Source organism: Poecilia mexicana, unplaced genomic scaffold, assembly GCF_051168715.1.
Source record: "Poecilia mexicana isolate PSO_F unplaced genomic scaffold, ASM5116871v1 scaffold_11, whole genome shotgun sequence".
In the NCBI taxonomy this organism is placed as follows: Eukaryota; Metazoa; Chordata; class Actinopteri; order Cyprinodontiformes; family Poeciliidae; genus Poecilia; species Poecilia mexicana.
The window spans coordinates 11552798-11571649 of NW_028263380.1; the positions used below are offsets into that span (position 1 = coordinate 11552798).

Here is an 18852-nt window from a genome sequence, read left to right on the forward strand (position 1 = left end):
CATTGGACACGCTTCGATCTAGTCGAGTAAAAATCAGTGGTTCTGATGCAAAAATGGAGAAAATCTTGAATGCTAGTATTCTCCTTTTTTGGACTCATTCAGAACATTGAGCACATTTTTCTCTTCTTAGGCGTTCTTTGAATAAATAACCCAAATCAGCAGCTTAGACCTCAAATAAAACTCAAAATCCTCATCTGCCAGACAAAGTCTGATTGGCCCATTTCTAGTTCACACCTACTGGCATTGCTCTTATTACCTCTATAATAAAAACACTATTATTTTGCATTCAGTGTTCAGTCCTTAAGCAAACATGACTGGGTAAATATAATTACCGTATTTTCCGCACTATAAGGCGCACCGGATTATAAGGCGCACCTTCAATGAATGGCCTATTTTAGGACTTTTTTCATACATTAGGCGCACCGCATTATAAGGCGCATAGAATAGACGCTTCATACTCTATTATTACACATCCACATTAATAAAGAAATGGTCCCCGAGTACTTTATATAGTAGGCTGGCCCAGCCGTTGTTTCACTCACGGTGTTGGTGTTGCGATATTATGCCCAACTGCTTTCTGGGTAACACAGACCAACCGACACGCTGCCGCTGCAGTCTCTGTCTCTCTTCCCCTGCCCCTCCCCCCCTTTAAATGTATTATCGAACTTTATTAACAAACCAGTGTTCTGACAACTATCCCAGCATGCACCGCGCACTACTTCTTCTACGGGGGAAAAAGAAGTAGGCGGCTGCTTACCGTAGTGGACCAACTACGTAAGCAGCCTACTGCATGTCTGTGTAAACATGACGTCTTTCATTTCGATCTGAGTTAATTAGCGTAGCATTTCTGCCGGATTTTCACAACATATCAGCCACGACAATGGACAGGGGAACCAACAAGTTCATGTCATCTTTTTTGGACGACATCAAGGTGTTTGAGCCACTGGATGCCTCCAACATTGTGCGCGTCACAGCTAAAAGCTACCGATAGATGAGGAAAACGGCAGATCCTCACACCCTCAGCATAAATATAGCTGTGGACAAGATCACTGATGCCTATTGTTCTTGCAAGGCTGGGTAAGTCGGCATTCATGGTTTTGAATGTACATTAGCATATGTTTACTACTGTAGCTTGTGTTTGTGAGACGGTCACGCACGTGGTAGCTGCACTGTGACCTAAAATGGGCATTAGCCAATGAAACGCGGCCCCTGTGGTAAGGTCCGTTGCTGGACCTGTTGTGGCTCAATATTGGTCCATATATAAGGCGCACCGGATTATAAGGCGCACTGTCGGCTTTTGAGGAAATTGAAGGTTTTTAGGTGCGTCTTATAGTGCGGAAAATACGGTAGTCTATGTATTAAAAAATGCTTGTAAAATGGTGCACGTGGTTTGAAACAGCTGATCAGAGAAGTTTATACACCACATTTTAGATGGCTGCTTCAAACTTAAAACGCAAGCACCTGCGTATCACTGGAAGAGGTTAAAATAGTGCAAAGCATGACGGCAAAGATTAACAATATTATTCTCCTCCAAAGAATAACCTTTGATCATAGTGTTCTAGATCTGTGCATTTCTCATTGCCTCTCTATCAATCCTCCTCCTCCTCTTCTTCCTCACTCATAAGGAGAGCAAACCTGTTGTTTATCTCCTCTGAACCCCTCCCTCCACCCCGAGACCGTCCTCTTCCTCCTCTTCCGCCTCTCCCTCTCCTCCCTCTGCCTCTGCCTCTGTTCTTCTTGCCTGATCCGAAGCTGGAGGGGTTTGCCTTGAGGCTGCAGCCCTTCACAGCATCCAGCAGGCAGAAACAGAGCTGTCCAGATAAAGACCCACCAGGCAGTAACGACTCCACAGGCCAGCCTTCTTTCAGGTACCTGAAGAGGCCGTGCACCAAGGTACCGCTGAACAACCTAAGCAAGAAGGATTTTTTTGTTTTTCATTACAGGAAATCTAGCTCGTACCTCAATAGGTGGTTGAATATGTAGAAAAATGTTTCAATCCTCTTACAATGACACATTGGGCTCGGGCAGCGGCACCAGCAGCAGCTGATTCAGGCACAGGGCACTCCAGAGGCAGGACTGCCATTGGCTGAGGCAGTGGGCCGCCCCGACGTCCATTCTTCGTCTTTCACCAGATCTCACCCGCTGGCGATCTAGCGCTGACAGAAAACCTCGCTCGGCGGCCCAGTTTAGCTGTGGGGCTAGAACGTTTCACCCGTTAAGAGGCGGATCTCTTGACTTGACAAACTGCATATTTTCAAATCAACTAACCAACAGGTACTTTGCGGGGCGCTCCAGGCTGATTGTTTGATGTCAACTCTCCATAAATCATGCCTATCACTAAAGCCTGCAGCAGGGGCTGCGAAGGCGCTGGTGTGGCCTCACGCAACCAGAATCCAGTCACCGCAACGGCAAGCTGCAGATGGAGAGGAACTGGAGCCAGGGCCGACTGCGTCACACCCAAGACTTCGAACAGGACACCACGGCGCACTGCAGCAGGAGCCTGGATATGACACGTATAGAAAAACAACCATGGTCAAACAAGAAACGGCTCGACAGATGAACCCAAAGTCTTATCAATGGGGATTTTTCTTATTTCATCAGTCAAAAGTTAAGATGTTTCAGGCTGCTAATGAGTCAAGCAGAGCAAACATTTCCAACAAAGTCAAATCATTCAAACTGGAACAGACCTGTACTCAAATCTGTATGCATAGAGGATTAGAAAAATGCCTGTTTTGTTGTTTTTTTACTTACTTTATAATGAATTATTTTACAATTGAAATCAGTATTTTAAAGAATTTAAACTCTTCAAAATCCAAAAGATTTGCAAAAGTACCCTCAAACATTTTCACAATACAACCACACACTTCTATTCAGTTTTGTTCCCTGCATTTGGGCTTATCCTGCTATCAACAATGGACTGACCTAAAAATGTTAATTAACTTTTTAAATAATCTTACCCTGCCTTATTTAATGGTTCTCCTGAATCTTCACTAAAGGGACTGAAGTCAGCCAGCTGGTTGTTTAAGATGTCCCAAGTTCCAGATGGGAATATAAAGATGACTGAGCTTTTGCATTAGCAAAAACATGGAACAGTGTGCCTTTTTATGCAAGCAATGTGCAATTTTGTAATAATATTAAGAGATCTTGTACAATTTCCTTCCACTTTGACAGTTTGCACCAACTAGTTAATGAACAACCTGCAATACTGTTAATTAATACAACATGTGTTTACCTGACTGAGCCCATCCAGATGTATGTGGTTCCAGAGGATGACTGGTTCCACTTGCTTTTTGCTTAGGTTCAGGTCCAAACGGTCATACTCTTCCACGAAAATTGGAGAACCAGAGCCATGTGACTGTGTTTGTACTGGAGCTGCATTGAACACGTGTTCTGGCCCCTGCTGGCCCCTACCTCCACCACCTCTTCCTCTTCCCCTTCCCTGCATTTGGACTTGTCCTGCCTTTGCCGGCAGTGCGCCACTCGCTGGGCTTGCAGTGTTTTCAGCTTTTTGCAGTAAAATCCCATACACAGCCTGACGTATTGGTCTAGAACTACAGTGGCTGCTGGCTAGTTTGCTATTCTCCACCTGCGGGATGAGAAGGACCCTCTGCATGACAAAAGCGTCAAGAGCCAAGGGAGACAGCTGTCCCCGTGCTGCAGCCAGAGACAAGCACTCTGGCAGCTGTGCCAGACCAGATGTCTTCCCCTTTGGAGCTAACGTACCTTCGGAGAACCATGGAGCAAGAGGGCTTTGAGCCTTGATGTTGTACTCTTGCATAGCAGCCAACAGCTTGGAGCTGAGCCCACCTCCTTGTCCTCTCCTGCCTGCCCCAGCCGCTCCATCCATTAACCTGCTAACCTCCTTCAGTGCCTCCGTCACATTTGGAAACGATGACAGCCAAATAAGGATGCCCTCGACACGAGAAACGGGTGCCTTCCCCCTGCCTCGGCCACCGCCTCTTCCTAATGCACTCACGTCTGCGAGAGCAAGGAGGGTCTCGGTCTCTTTTGGAGCAGCGTAGTCATTACCAGTTAGGACTGCACACAAAGGCAGCAACTCGCGATTCATGCCCCCAAAACAGCGACACAGATTGTTAGTGGTGTAACATCGGGATGGGATGTAGCGCTGAGAAGCTTTTCCGTTAAGATTGGTCCACTGGAAAAAATTAAGTGGCAGATAACCAGCTGAGATAAAAAAAAGAAGAGAAGAGAAAACAATGGGACATAAATCGCAGTGTAAATAACAAAGTGCAAGTTATTAGAAAGGGTTATTTGAATCATCAACAATGTAGGAACACTTTCTCTTCAGCCACACACCTGGAAGGTCAAATATGTAAAAGTCGCTGTCATTTGTCAGCACTGGACAGTTCCACTGGCGCGCCAAGCAGGCAATCTCCCAGTCTGCCTCTGCTGGACACTGCACCAGCGGGATTCCTCTTTGATTCAGGACCTGAAGGAAGACTTTCCTTACAAGGATTGGGAGGACAGAGCCATTGCGACCATGACAAATGCTGTCTGCCTCCTTTATCCTGGACTGCAGACGCTGACGCAGAGTAGCAAACTTCTTGTCACTTGGGTCCATTCCTTAATATGATTTAAAAAAAAAAATTGCCTTAATAAAGTCTGTTGGTGCAAAGTCCTTTTTATCATTCAGTCACACCTATATATAGCTTTTTATAAATATAAATGTTACCAAAAGACAAGACTTTCCCTCTGAAAGGAAAAATGAAGAATTACAGAAAACCAAACGCATCACATCAGCTCAAACTTGTTAAGCCACCTATTATTTATCATGCTGCACTCTGGAGGGATGATTATTTGAGCTCATACCATTCCAGTGATTTAAAGTCTTTTTCACCAGTTACCAGAAAAAGAGACAGGTAAATTGTAGGCATATGCCACAACATTACATTGAAAGGGTGATCAACTAAGCTGCGTTTTGATAGTATAACTTATCAATTAAACATGCCAGTCATGAGCTGAAAGAACTGACAGTAACTGTATCCTTACCCCCATCCAGCACTACATAGGGCTTGATGTTACAAGTTTCCAAAGCAGATAGGAACTCGTTGAGAAAGCAGGCGAACGCGTCGTAGTCTCCTCCATGCTGCTGATCAAATCCGTACTTAAAGTAGAGGCGGAAATATAGACTGCAGCCGTCAATGACCAGCCGACTATCCCTGAACCTCACATCTTGAAGGAAGTTTCTGTTGGACTCCACATATGTTGTCAACCCCTGAACACCCATGACATCCCAGTGCCTGCAAAATGAAGATTAAAGCAAAAACATGTGAACGACAGTGGGAACAGTGATGCATGGGCAAAGATCAATACAGGATAATAACAACTAGTTAGTACGCTTGGCAGAATGTCAAGTACTAATATTATTTTCTCTTGTTACATTTCTGGTTGTTTTCGCGAATTATGACACAATAATATTAACTACAGCGACATGATGCACAAAGCCCAAGCAAGTAATTTATACTTACTAAGTTGTCATACAAACTAGGTAGGAAGTTAGGAGCAGTACATGTGCCACTTAACTTGTTTTCTTGAAATGCGAACGTACTTCCTTATTGGTTACATTTCAAAATAAAGGTGTGGTCTGCCATAAATCTGTTGAGATTTTAAGTCTTCATTCTCCAAATTTTGAAAGAAAAATAACACACAAATATATATATAAATTTAAAAAAAAACTTGAAAAACATACCATCTATGGAAGGCTAATCCTTTACAAAAAAAAAATTACCCATTATTTCACTACGGTAGAGCTGCAATCTCGCGATAGAAGACGAGAACGCAAACCGCTAACAACCGCGCTAGCCAGTTTCGTTTTTTCGTGTTTGAAAATTTATACCGTACTGCAGTGGCTACAATGTCCGGAGGAACAAACCTCGGCTTTCCGGGGACAAACCAAGCGTTGGCGCATCGCAAAAAAGACAGTAGTCCCTCTGCTCGGTTCTGGGAGAGTCCGGACACTTTAACCCAGCTGGAGGTGGTGCGACAGTGGATCGGGAAGCACTACAAAAAGGTAGCTAGGTGGAAACGCTAGCCGCCCCCTGCTAGTAGTAACCCTGTAGACACACTGTAAACAAATCTCTTCTGCTGAATAACTTCACATGGGGATGCTCAGTTTTTCTTTTAAAGATTACAGAGCTGCACCGCTTTAAAGTTTAGCAAAAAAAATAGAACAAAAAAAAAAAAAATAGCGACCAGATGTGTAACTAAATGTAAGATTATATTCGTTGTTTAATTTCTTCCGATAAGTTGGGAATATTGCTTGTAAAGTGTAAGAAATTAAGTTGTTTTTCTATTTAACAAAACCATTAATTGATCAATGCCTTCTTCTCTCGAAATCCTTGTTTTTGTGTGTTAGTATGTGCTGGTGGACGCTCCATCTTGTCAGGTCCTGGCTGCAGTCACCTTGCAGCTTCTCCAGTTCCAGGAGGATGCCTTTGGCAGACAAGCTCCCAACCCTGCTCTTACAAAGCTTCCAGTGAGTACCCCAGTACTGTTTCTTTTGACTGTTGTCTAACAAACGAACCTCCCACCTCAGTGGTACTTTTGTTGCCTTTCTTGCTACCTAAAATTTATGCTGGTATTGCTAGTTGCTATGTAAATATCAACGATGATGTAAAAGTAATAAGCACCTACAGGCACAAAGATGAGATGTTCAAACATGCGGATTTATCTTTTGTATATTCATTTATATTATTTTCTGATGTCTTTTTTAATTCCTATTTTCATTTATTTAGGTTCTGGTTCAACCTAAATAAGCCGTTATAAAACAGGAATATTATGCAGTCTGATCAAACTAAAATAACTCTAAGTGACCCCCTGTTGTTAGATCTTCTATATTAGAGCGACCTAGCAACAATTCACTTTATTAGTCTGATAACAGAATATGGGAGATTTCTTCAAATTGTTGGTTGTCAAAGCTGGTACTAATTGGCACACAGTCAGCACTAAATGTCGTGTTACAGACAGCTCCATTTTGTATTCAAAATGGGTAAAGAATGGCAAACTAATCTGCTCTTGTTTCCTCGACGGTTGGGAGGAAATATTTGCCGTTCCCATTGGAAATTTTCATTTCTAAAGGAAACTTCTGTTAACTTCTGTTCATTTTTTTTCCAACATAAAACTTAAAGATTTCATCATCAGAGTAAATGATGAACATTTACTGAAACTGGGTAGCTAAATTGATCTGTTCTCTGCAGGCACATTGTTTCCTGGACTTGCAACCAGGCGGCGGACTCTGTCACATCCTAGGCACCGCTTACAAATTCAAGGTTGAACAGGGCTGGTGGGTAACAAGCATCCTGCGCTTTTGCTCCTTCATATCCATCTTTTTCCCAGACAGAGATGTTTGATGTTGTCCCCTGCTTTTCTTCACACAGGAGAAGGTTTGACCTGCAGAATCCGTCAAGAACTGAGAGAAACGTCGAGATGTTTGGCGTGATTGAAAAAGCTTTAATCCAGGTATCAAATCTGCAGACGTGTAAGAAAACTCAGACTTTTATACAAATGATTTTATATTAAACGGCTGTGGACATTTTGTGTCATCAGAACAACTGTGTCTCCATCCCTGTGGTATTTATTGACCCTACTGTTGACCTGGAGCTGTCCAGCAGACTCACTGGCATCATCATCAAACACAAGGTAAAGCGATCCCAACTGTAAAGTAAAGGAGGAAATATTTCCTTACATGTTGAACAGAGATTATATTTCTTGTCAGGATATATCAGCACTGTTTAGCTCTGATATGAGTGACTTTGTTCTCCACAGGGTGCAATTACCGAGGACAGTATAATGGCCACTCATCACGTATACGGCCCACTTGCTTCCACAGAGGAGGGTCAGTGAATCTTCTTTCACATATCTGTGCTTAGTAACATATATGACCATTTTCTAAACTTTTTTTTTTTTTTTTTTTTTTTTTTACTCAATTTTCCATTTGTATTTATTCTCAGATGAGTGGATGCGTCCTGTTATGCGAAAGGACAAACACGTTTTGGTCCACTGGGGCATGCACCCTGACAGGTAATGGAAGAGAATACATCGCTAAGCATAAATGACGTCAGAAGGCATTATTTATTAAAAAATGTGCGCAAACAAAAAGGTTACACGCAGCAAGTTTTGTGGACCCACTGCCATATTCACTTGACTCTTAAAGAATGTGACTCTGTTTAACAGTTATGACAGCTGGCTGTCCTCAAGTGACGTGGAAGGAGACGTCGAAGACGTGCCGCACGTAGAGAGGCCGTGGAGGGTTAGTTGGACACTATGCACAGAAATGAAAAAATGTTGACAAAGCTTTGTCACTATGCGTGTTTAAAGAGTAGTTTTGAGCTCTGCAGAATGTCAACCTTCACATTAAAACTTTTAAGTGGAAAAAGAACAGAACAGCTGAAGAAGCTAAGGTTGTAGCAGGCAGTCTCGCAACAGATCTATAGACTATAGAGACCTCTGCCTGGATGTCTGTAGTTGCTAACATGCTAACAGCTCAAATTCTAGGCAGTAGAGAGGATATTTAATGGTAACATGTCCTAGATGGTGGCAGAAATGACTTTCTAAATGAGCTAATAACTTGTGATCTACCTTTATTTTGTGCATTCCTCCTTTCGTGAGGATTTTTTTTTTTTTAAGATTTGTGTGCGTGTCTGTGTGCTCCAGGTTCATGCCGGTTGGGTTCTGGACACAGACGTGTTTAATGAGTGGATGAACGAGGAGGACTATTGTGTAAATGAGAGGAACCTGCCGCTCATCCTTCGACAGCGAATCCACCTACAAGAAGATCAGGTTCGTGTGAATTTGTTCGCATTTAATGTTGTGTTTTTAGTTGGATCCAAAACGTCGTGAAGACAACATAAAAAAAAAAACACAATTACGAGTGTTATAAATCAATTATGGGAATTAGAAATATATATATTTTTTACGTTCTTGGTGTTTTGTTGTGATTCCAATTCTTTTCATCCTGTGAAATTGTTAATGCTTTTGTCAAATTAGGTTGCGCTCCTGATTTAAGTTTTCTGCGTCTACCTGACTGTTTTCCCGCAGGACTCCAAGTCCACTCCGTTCAAAAAGAGAAGACGCTCACCCTCTCCTTCCACTGATGGCAGAAAAAAAGGGAAGAAAGGGTAATTGTTCAACGTATCCTTCAAACACGCATATGTTTTTGGTTTGCAGCCACAAACTAAGTTGTCAGATTTAATATGTGTGTGTGCGTGTGCTGACACAGGAGAAGGCGCGGCCAACAGGAAGAGGAGCCAGAAGAAGACCTGACCAAAGACATGGAGGACCCAACGCCTGTGCCAAACATGGAAGTAGTCACTCTACCCAAGAATGGTAAAACTCCTGGAACAACATCCGTACCTAGTGAAAAAATATCTAAAATAGTGATTTTAGACATTTAATCCAATTTTGTCTTCAATTTATATTCAACTTGTGTAGTGAACCTAAAGAAAGACAGTGAGAATACGCCAGTGAAGGGAGGCATCATGGCTGACCTCGGTATGGTTGCTTTTAACACAAAAAAATTGAAACATTGACTTACCATTATGTGCACACATTCATTGTTCATTTTTGATTTTATTTCAGATGATCAGGAAGATGACTTTCCTGGAAGGGTGATTTTATTATTTTTTTTTTTTTTACGGCGTTAATAGTATCTCGTGTGTGTGATGCAAAAGTTTTATAACAGAGAAGAGGATGGAATATTCTTGGAAAGTAAAACTAATATATTTATGTGAAATAATGTGTCTAGGAAGAAGATGAGGGAAGAAGTGAGATCCCCCGCTTATCAGAGGGAGAGGACAATATCACTGAACAAACTCATCATATCATAATACCAAGCTACACATCATGGTTCAATTACAACAGGTAAACATTTCACCGACTTTTAACTGTTTAGCTTTCAATTACGTTATCATAAATTCACGGTTTCTAAAAAATATCCGTGCAAACGTTCTCCTCCAGCATTCACTCGATAGAGAAACGTGCTCTTCCTGAATTCTTCAACGGAAAGAACAAATCAAAAACTCCTGAAATGTGAGGGCCTCTGACGCTCAGCCATCTTTGTACGATTCTACAATGATGGCGAAGCTTATTTCAGGTTTGATTGTCCCTTGTGCATTTTAGCTTCTTGGCGTATCGTAACTTCATGATCGACACGTACCGGCTCAACCCCCAGGACTACCTCAGCTCAACGTCCTGCAGGCGCAACCTCACTGGAGACGTCTGTGCCCTTATAAGGTAGGGTTTCGTACGAGCGTGAAATCCTGCGGTGGCGTCTGTGCTTCAGTAAGACGTTATTTGTGTCCAGGGTTCATGCTTTTTTAGAACAGTGGGGTTTGATCAACTACCAAGTGGATGCAGAGAGCCGACCCCTCCCCATGGGACCTCCTCCAACCCCTCATTTCAACGTCCTGGCCGACACGCCGTCCGGGCTGGCACCCCTGCAGCACAAACCCCTCCAGGTCGGCTCTGTTGCTCTCACGCAGGACTCGCGTCTCCAGATTTTCTTTTGGAGATTTCATCGTAACGACTGTTGTTCTTGCAGGTGTCCGCCTCACAGCACATGTTGAATTTCCCAGAGAAGAGCAGAGAGAAACCTTCAGACTACCAGAACTTTGGTCTGCGCACCGACATCTACGCCAGGAAACACCCAAAGGTCTATATATAACTATAACTAAACGCGATAATTTTAAGTCTGAAACTTTTTGCAACATCTTTTTTTTTTTTTTTATAGACTAAAGGAGCAAACGCAGGACGAGAATGGACAGAGCAGGAGACACTGTTACTGTTGGAGGTGAGACTGAAAAGTTGTATTTCTTTATACGCCGTTGTGGATCCATACTTGATAAATGATCTGGCTCTATATTTAAAATATTTATTTATTTCTTACTGCTTTTTCACCTTTTTTTTTATTTTCCTGTTCAGTACATGTCATCTGACGCAGAAATATGTTTTATCCTTCAATCTGTCAGGCCTTAGAAGTGTACAGGGACGACTGGAACAAAGTGTCGGAGCACGTGGGCTCCAGAACGCAGGACGAATGCATCCTACACTTTCTACGTTTGCCCATCGAGGACCCCTACCTGGAGGACTCGTCGGCCTCTCTGGGGCCGCTGGCGTATCAGCCCGTGCCTTTTAGCCAGTCGGAAAACCCCGTCATGAGCACCGTGGCCTTCCTGGCGTCTGTGGTAGATCCACGTGTGGCGTCGGCCGCAGCGAAGGCGGCGCTCGGTGAGAATCGTTTGAGTCGATGTGAGGTGTTAAGTTTCAGGTAAGATGTTTTGACATGATTTTTTTTTTTTCCCCCAGAGGAGTTCTCCAGAGCACAGGAAGACTCGCTGTATAAAACCTCTGATCCATCCAACCAGTCAGAACAAACGGGTAAAAAACAAAAAACAAAAAAAAAAAGCACATAAATTACTCCAGAACGTCTGTCTGAATCCTGCTGTGTGTTATTGATCAATTTCTTTGTCGAATAGATGCAATGGAAGCGGAAAGACTTGATTCCAGCTCCCTTCAGGTAGAGAGAGAGGGAAAATTAGTAAGAGCGTTCCCCGATCACGTCGGGTGTTTCTTCCTTTTTCAATTTGCACGTGTTGCAGGTTCCTGTGAGGCTGGACGGAGTCAAGATGGAGCCTGGCATGCCAAAAGTGGACGGAGATCAAGTTAAAAGAGAACATAGTGAAAGTATTCTGACGGAGGAGGGCGATGGTATGTGTGTTTGTTTGCTTGTGTGTGTGTAATGAGAACTTTTCAAAAATACTCTTGAGTATCTGTGTAAGATTAACTGTGTAATTTATTTGTGTTCTAGTCAGGGGGGAGGATGGTGAGAACAGGGGAGAAGGGGACGATGGGAGGAGAGGGATGGAGCTGGACCTGGTGGAGGGAAGCGTTCCCACGGCGGCGGCAGCAGCTCTGTCATCTGCTGCCTCAAAGGCCAAGGTGAAGCTCACCCTCCCCAATCATATGGAATATTTAAGGAGGAAATAGCAGTTCCAGTCTCTTAGAACTCCAATCATTGAGACTCCATTCACTCTCCTTTTATGAATCTAAGAAAAAATATAAAGCAGAGAAAAACTGAAATCTGCCTCAGCCACTTATCGAGTTCTTCCCTTTCTTCTCTCTATTATTTGTCGACATCTACTATAAATTGTTGTTTGTGTCTTAAAGGTTGTGTTTTTTCCCTCTTGATTTTGTTTCTTGTAGCACTTAGCAGCAGTAGAAGAGAGGAAGATCAAGTCTCTGGTGGCTCTCCTGGTGGAGACACAGATGAAGAAGCTGGAGATCAAACTGAGACACTTTGAAGAGCTGGAAACCATCATGGACAGAGAGAAGGAGGCTGTGAGTACAATATATGCCTCACTGTTGCCCAAATTTGAAACTCTAAGCCTCTTGCACATTTAACTTCTGTAAAGTGAGATAAGGTTTACTTCTGTGACTTTTTTTTTTGTGTATAAAAGGCAATTGAATTTGATCTAAGTGTTTTAATATCTTGATAACGTCGTCAAGACATTATATCTCCTTATTTGTGGAGATGTAAATTAATCTAAAATTCTGAGGAATTTTTACTCAAGTGAAGCGCTCAATAATCAAACTTTTACGTGTGTGTGTGTATGTGTGTGTGTGTGTGTGTGTGTGTGTGTGTGTGTGTGTGTGTGTGTGTTTTGCAGCTGGAGCAGCAGCGCCAACAGCTGCTGACAGAGAGGCAGACTTTCCATACTGAGCAGCTGCAACAGGCAGAGATGAAGGTTCGCCAGCAGAGGGAGCAGCAGAGCCAGCCGGGTTACACAATGCAACATTCAGGTCTGAACCAAATGCACAACTATCAACTGAAAGATGACACTTTTTTTTTTTTTTTCACTTATCCTCACGCTAATATCCCTACTTCTCTTTGCTGCGTTGTTGCTTCTTGGTCCTATGTGTTCAGTATTGATACTTTGGTCTTACGTTCTTCAGGCCAGTCTGCGGCCAACAGGATGGTACCTGGAGGAAACGGTCAGACGATGGCCCCTCGACACCCCGGAGCTCCAAATGGGATGTGTGAGTATTTTCCGACGTTGCCGCGGGGTTTTCACGTGCTGCTGTTATTTTAATTTACTTAAAGCTTTTAGAGAACTAACTGAAACTCTCCGATCTGTCTCAGACCCGTCGTCACAGCCTGATGGGATAGCATCCGCTCAGCCCACTCCTCCGTCATCCAGTCACAGCTGAACTGACCACCAGACAAGACACACATGAAAGAAATGTGCTTTAATACGGAAGGACGACTAGATTAAGTGTTCAAGTCAATTGTTTGGTAGTCCGTTGTTTCTAGACTGAAAACTTTGTGAGCACATAAACCCAGCTGATGTGTGTTTGGTCATCAGTTGATTTTGTCTTATATTTGTGAAATAATTGTTCTCTGGCATCAAGAGTTGAGAAACTCGACTCATTAAAGTTGCTTTTTTTTTTTTTTTTTTTTTAAAGAATCTTTGTGTGTGCATCTGTGTGTTTACAAGAAAATCACTTGAATGTGGAGAGTTCAGAAATCTATTCTAACTCTGCATAATGATAGCCTAAACTTGAGCAACTCCGTTAATTCTTTACAAACTGAAGTACTTGTGCTTGAAACATCAGTTTCTAATTTGAAAATGTTTCGGAAAGCATATAAGAGCTTGCTTCTGTTTTCAGTCAGTAGCACTAAAGCCTGTCTTGACTATTTAATTCATATTCATCCTTAAGAAACGTTTAATAAATCAAAGGGTGAAATGTTTCACTGCTGTTAAAGAAAACACAAGCAAAAAATTGAATGACTCAATAAGCTACTGTTTCAGAAATTGTAAAATATTGTGGGGACAGAAAGATAGGTTGTGATACTTATGGCACTGCAACCCATCATTAAAAAACATTTCTGCACAGACCCACAGCTCAGGTGGAGGGGGATCTGTGGACAGGAGGACCATCTCTGCAAATTAGTTCTTTTTTTTTTATGGAGGAATGGACAGATGAAAACCATGAAGAGTCCTGGTTGCAGTTTGTAGGGTACAAAAAAAAAACAACGTGGACAAACATGTTCTGGTCAGATGAGGCCAAAATAAACTATTTGGCTTACATGTAATTGCTATGCAGTAGTGACGTGATGTCAGGGTGTGATTAGGTATGTGTGAGCCAGTCATGTTCCTGCGCAGGTGTTCCCAATCATTAGCTGCTGGCCGTCACTCTGACCCTGGCAATTAGAGGCATCATTGGCTGGAAGGGAGCTGTCTGAGACAGCGGTCCTCAGATCTGGACCTGGAGGGTTCCTGCTTCAACACACTTCAGTCAAGTAGCCTAATTGCATCCTGAGTATGGAGGCACGGCCTCAAGGATCTATCTTTAAGTCTTCTGATTTGAAAAAGATTTTTGATCTTCTTCAGCTTCACCTTGCTAGAAAAGACATGGGAGGTTTCCACAGCCACATCCCACACTGAACTCTAATTCTGACAAATTTAGTTTCCTGACAAATGCTAACAAGAAATTAACAGGACTTTCAATTATCCATCAGCAAGAAGCACTGTTACACTAAGGTAATGAAAGTATGTATTTTAATATGGCTCGCTTCCAGTGGCAGTGTAAAAATCGGTGGCTTTTTTTAAAATTTATTAATACTTTGTCAATTGCTCTGGTCAGATATGATTAAAAATAATCTGATCTTCAGTAAGTATTTTTACATGGAAGATCAGTAGCACATTCCAGGTCTTGGTCCAAAACTATGAAAGTGGGTTTAAATTCAGAGTGGTTTCATATCGCACCGAACCTTTTGAAATTGGAGTTATTTTGAAATGGTGGAAGTTCACCTTAGAACTACCTTCACGTTATCAATTAGCATCATTCACAGGAATGAACAAATCTGGTTCAAATATTAGGTAAATCCCAAAGCTTTGTAGTTGCTACTTCGAGAGGTACTATAGAAAATACTTTTTATTCAATGTCTTAATTGGCTTGGATGTTTTGTTTGTTTGTTTTTTTCCATTAAGTTAACCTGAACTGGTTGTAACGGTGTGATTAGGTGGTATGTCTGACGGTTTAAAGTAAGATGTGAACATACATTTTATTTACTTTGCAATAACCCTGCCTCCCCCTCAAAAAAAACCTTTTGAATAAAATATTTTTGTGTGTAAAGTAACTTGTATTTTGATGCTCAGCCAACAAAAGCCCAGTATTTCTGCACACACAATTCTTCCGTTTCACAGGTGAAATGGAGATTATGGAACTAATAAGCGTCGCAGCTGAAGCTGATTGACTATGTAATCCTCTTTTTTTTCACGGAGTATAGTGCTCCAGTTTATTGTATTATTTTCTTCTTCTCATCATTCTCTACCTGTCATCTCTGGACTCATCAGTTTACCCCTTCAGGTGTCTATAATTACAAGCTGTGTCCAATCACCTGGACTTTACTAACCTAACTGCAGGGAAACTCAGTGGCTGTGATCAACACACTGCGGCGGACGGGTTGTCCAACAGGCACTGGATACGGTTTATGCAGCTGCAACATGGAACATCAAATTGTTTGGAGGTTATTCTTACTGTGCAAAGGGATCAATCCAGGTTGAAAGACAAAACACTGAAATGGAAATATTTGTCTGAGTTCCAGTTCTAGAGTAATCTTTGAAAACTCTACTTGTTTCGGAGTCTGCAGTGGTTGTATGTCAGAGGAAAGACCTCCATCTGAAGGACTTGCTAACACCAGCATTGTGCGTAGTTTAAAAAGTTATCTTAATGTTTTCCAACTCTGAAGATTCTGGGATTATTTAGAACCCTCCAGTTATATTGGAACAAAAAGGGTTTGACCATACACCACAATATAAGAGCAAAATTAAATTTAGATCCATTTTAAACTTTTTTCTTCTTCGTTTTTTTTTATACATTTTACTTGTCTTCAGGTTGACATCATCCAAGGAAATTCACACCTACAATGGAAAAATAATTGTATGGAAACAAATACTTGCTGCTGGTCATGTGCCTACATAAAATCCCTCAAATGGTTACTGATTAAACTTAAATTTTATGACAAAATCAAATTGTAGAAGTAAAAATCTAATTAATGGATCTCCCCCAAACTCCCCAATGTTCTTTAAGTGACCTGTTATGATTTAGTTGTAATGTAGATGGTCGTAGGGTCGATCCTTTTATCATTTTTGCTGTGATTCAATTAGCATTCTGTTAGCTGACATTTAAAATGTTCATGTAATGCAGTGTATCTGATGCTGCATCAAGGTTTGATGATTCAAATACCCTGAAAGCACACTGATAAAAGGTCCCCAAAGGGTTAGATCTTTTGTTTTACTAATCGGTTAAACAAATCCACTGTGAAAATGAATCGATGTCTTTAACTGCTGTGGCTTCCAGTAAATCGCTTTCTTGACCCTGTTGATGACGGTGCGTCCTCTGTATCTCAGTCGTCTCCAATACAGAAGCTGTATTAAGGGCCCTCGCTCATTACGAGAAATGGAGCTTGTGGAAGTGATACATTTTGGAGTGGACCTTTTGATTCACAAGAGCCAGAGTGTTACCATGAGAGCCACAATGTCAGATGTTACTGATCCTGTTATAAAGGTGCATGTCAATGACAACCAACAGCCATAATATTTACTTGGATTTTACTTGAATATGAGCAATAAAGTCATGGTTGTGACTGAAAGAATAACCAGCAAGTTTTCCCTTTTCTTATTTTAGTCTTAGTTTCTAGAGAGGTTTAAGGAGAAGTCTGATTCTAGTAAGTAATCAGGAATTTTGTGTAAGATTACAAAAAAAACTGGATTGGACTTGAAACCTTGCATTTGTTCTCCCAGCAGGAGTTTTTTTACTCCAACATGAAAGCCAAAGGTCATTTCCCACTTGGATTAGTTGACTTTACGTTTCAGATCATTAAAAAGGTGTTTTCTGTTTCTGCCCTTTGGTTTTTGCTGGCTTGTTTTGAGTGCACTGACGTTTCTTAACTTTGCATTGTGTTGCTTTTTTTTTTTTTTCTTTAAAGCTTTAAGAGAATTGTTTATCCTGTTCAAATAAAAATTAAATTAACTCTTGTTCCTATTTCATGTGGCTAATTTGACTGATATTTTTAACAAACTTGTAACTAAAATGAGTGGACAAATTTGTGCATTTTATTTTTGGTATGTACATGGGGGGGGGGGGGAGATGAGAAATGCAAATGTATTTTTATGTCAACATAAAACCAAGTGGGGGTGTTGAATCATATTGTTGATCTTGTTGACTTCCTGTTGTGGGTGAAGATTTACACAGGTGGGCGCAATTTGTTAATTGCAGGCCACGGGCTGCTCTGGTGAGCGTTGCACTCGGGCCAAATGTAACTGAAGGCTGTGTTTTTCCTCCGTCACATCCACACCCTCGATACTTACATTTGAAAGAAAAAAACTAATTTGAGATGTCTTTTTCAACAGAGGCTTCTGAACCATAGAAAGCAATAACCACTGGAGTAGTTTTAGAAAATATTTAAGCTCAAATTGTTGTTTTTTTTTATTCTCTCTGACTTTTGCACCAGTTTTGTATTGAGCAGAACATATTTCTCCATCCCTCTTTTGGTATAAATATTTTGAGGTTTTAAAACACCTCACAGTTCATTATTATTATTATTATTAATAATACTTTTGGAATGTATGAAATTGTTAAAACATTTTTCCAAAATACTTTTTTCTTTACAATTTCCTTATCTGAAAGCAAAAAAAAAGCACAGACTCTACACACCACCTTCCTCGTTTTGAAAAAAATGGGAAGCACAGATGTCATTTTTATTCACAAAGTAATACCCATATACATCTGATGTGAGTCAGGTTGTAAAAAAAAAAAAAAAGAGGAAAGCAAGGAAGAGATTTGCAAATGAAAAATGCAACAGAAGCATATAGTAGCTGTAGGAAGGAACATAATGGAATGCAGCAGGAAAGCCCCAGTGAAAATATATTTATAGATATGACATCCAGAGCTCCCAGATCCTTTTCTCAGCAGGTCTCAGGCATTATCACCGCTGTAGAGTTACAAAGCCATCTGTGTCCGAGAGATAAGCATCATGAAAACCTCCAAAACGCTGGAGGTCACTGGAAAAAAAAAAAAAGAAAAAACATTTCGTGTGCTTTTAAGGATTCCTCCGTGTATTGAACCAGTAAAAAAATGTGACCTAAAATAAAATACCAATGTGATGATTTCTTTCAGACTCTGGGAAATTCCATAAAATACTCATACAGTCATATCAGAGCAAATTAGCTACAAACATGTAGAAAGTATATAGTTTATCCTCACAAATTTGGAAATTCTTGAGACACTTCACTAATATTGACACATTAATATGATATAAGCAATGTATAGTGCAGCCTATTTCATTTTCAGTTTTTTTTTTTTTTTAATGATCAAAAATCTGACCTCAGCAAGGAAACAATTCACTATTCCTAGATGTGTTGCAAAATCTATGTGTGAACATAGTCTTGTTATGCAGAGAGAAAAGGTTTCAGCCATTTGTGCTGAGGGAATTTTGGACGTCCTGTCCACCTCTTACTGTTCAACATGGGAACAGGAAGCAACTCATGCGGCCCGAACGCCACATGCAAAGGGAGAGACACATACACAAAGCTTGACGTCACCTAAGGTGTGTTTTTCAGCCCCTCTGGGTCCCATCCATCTGCTCATCCCCGTGAAAAGAGCCCTTCTTGTTCTTCATGTGTATGTCTGGTTGTTATTATTTTTTTCCCCAGCAAAAAAGAAAATACAGTAAAATAACCAATTGGCTTTATTGTAAAAAATGTGAAAAACATTGAATATGTATATCTATATGACATACTGTATACGTGTGTGTGTATGCGTGTATGCGTG

At 41.2% G+C, this 18852-nt stretch overlaps 2 protein-coding genes across 3 annotated transcripts; one reads left to right on the forward strand and one right to left on the reverse strand.

Moving 5' to 3' along the window:
- Positions 1-466: 466 nt before the first annotated feature.
- On the reverse strand, positions 467-5976 carry aste1b (asteroid structure-specific endonuclease 1b). Of its 2 annotated transcripts, none has more exons than XM_014992432.2 (7): positions 5894-5976; positions 5011-5261; positions 4318-4584; positions 3233-4185; positions 2269-2500; positions 2006-2198; positions 467-1908 (listed from the first exon to the last, which is right to left on the reverse strand). In XM_014992432.2, the coding sequence occupies exons 2-7, from the start codon at positions 5246-5248 to the stop codon at positions 1590-1592; spliced, it is 2202 nt and encodes a 733-aa protein (XP_014847918.2). In that variant the 5' UTR covers positions 5249-5261; positions 5894-5976; the 3' UTR covers positions 467-1589. The 2 variants fall into 2 exon arrangements, with proteins under 2 accessions (XP_014847918.2, XP_014847917.2); XM_014992431.2 differs by lacking the exon at positions 5894-5976 and adding an exon at positions 5490-5661.
- On the forward strand, positions 5876-13473 carry smarcc1b (SWI/SNF related BAF chromatin remodeling complex subunit C1b). The gene is made up of 28 exons (XM_014992430.2): positions 5876-6031; positions 6377-6496; positions 7218-7303; positions 7398-7479; positions 7567-7659; positions 7786-7855; positions 7971-8040; positions 8194-8269; positions 8674-8799; positions 9058-9137; positions 9239-9345; positions 9451-9510; positions 9598-9626; positions 9764-9879; positions 9976-10047; positions 10138-10251; positions 10322-10475; positions 10559-10669; positions 10748-10807; positions 10986-11244; positions 11323-11394; positions 11493-11533; positions 11616-11724; positions 11825-11955; positions 12220-12354; positions 12684-12816; positions 12970-13053; positions 13157-13473. Exons 1-28 carry the CDS (start codon positions 5876-5878, stop codon positions 13222-13224), a joined length of 2814 nt encoding a protein of 937 aa, XP_014847916.2. The 3' UTR covers positions 13225-13473.
- The last annotated feature ends 5379 nt before the right edge of the window (positions 13474-18852 follow it).

What these genes read in the sequence shown, in the direction of transcription:
- aste1b (XM_014992432.2), bottom strand. Translation starts at nt 5,248, where the DNA reads ATGGGTGTTCAGGGGTTGACAACATATGTGGAGTCCAACAGAAACTTC. An exon ending in CTATGTAGTGCTGGATGGGG is followed by an intron (nt 4,585 to 5,010) that starts GTAAGGATACAG and finishes AATCATATTAAG; the next exon opens with GAATGGACCCAAGTGACAAG. An exon ending in TTACATATTTGACCTTCCAG is followed by an intron (nt 4,186 to 4,317) that starts GTGTGTGGCTGA and finishes TTTTTATCTCAG; the next exon opens with CTGGTTATCTGCCACTTAAT.
- smarcc1b (XM_014992430.2), top strand. Translation starts at nt 5,876, where the DNA reads ATGTCCGGAGGAACAAACCTCGGCTTTCCGGGGACAAACCAAGCGTTG. An exon ending in AGTCACTCTACCCAAGAATG is followed by an intron (nt 9,346 to 9,450) that starts GTAAAACTCCTG and finishes CAACTTGTGTAG; the next exon opens with TGAACCTAAAGAAAGACAGT. An exon ending in CAACCAGTCAGAACAAACGG is followed by an intron (nt 11,395 to 11,492) that starts GTAAAAAACAAA and finishes TTTGTCGAATAG; the next exon opens with ATGCAATGGAAGCGGAAAGA.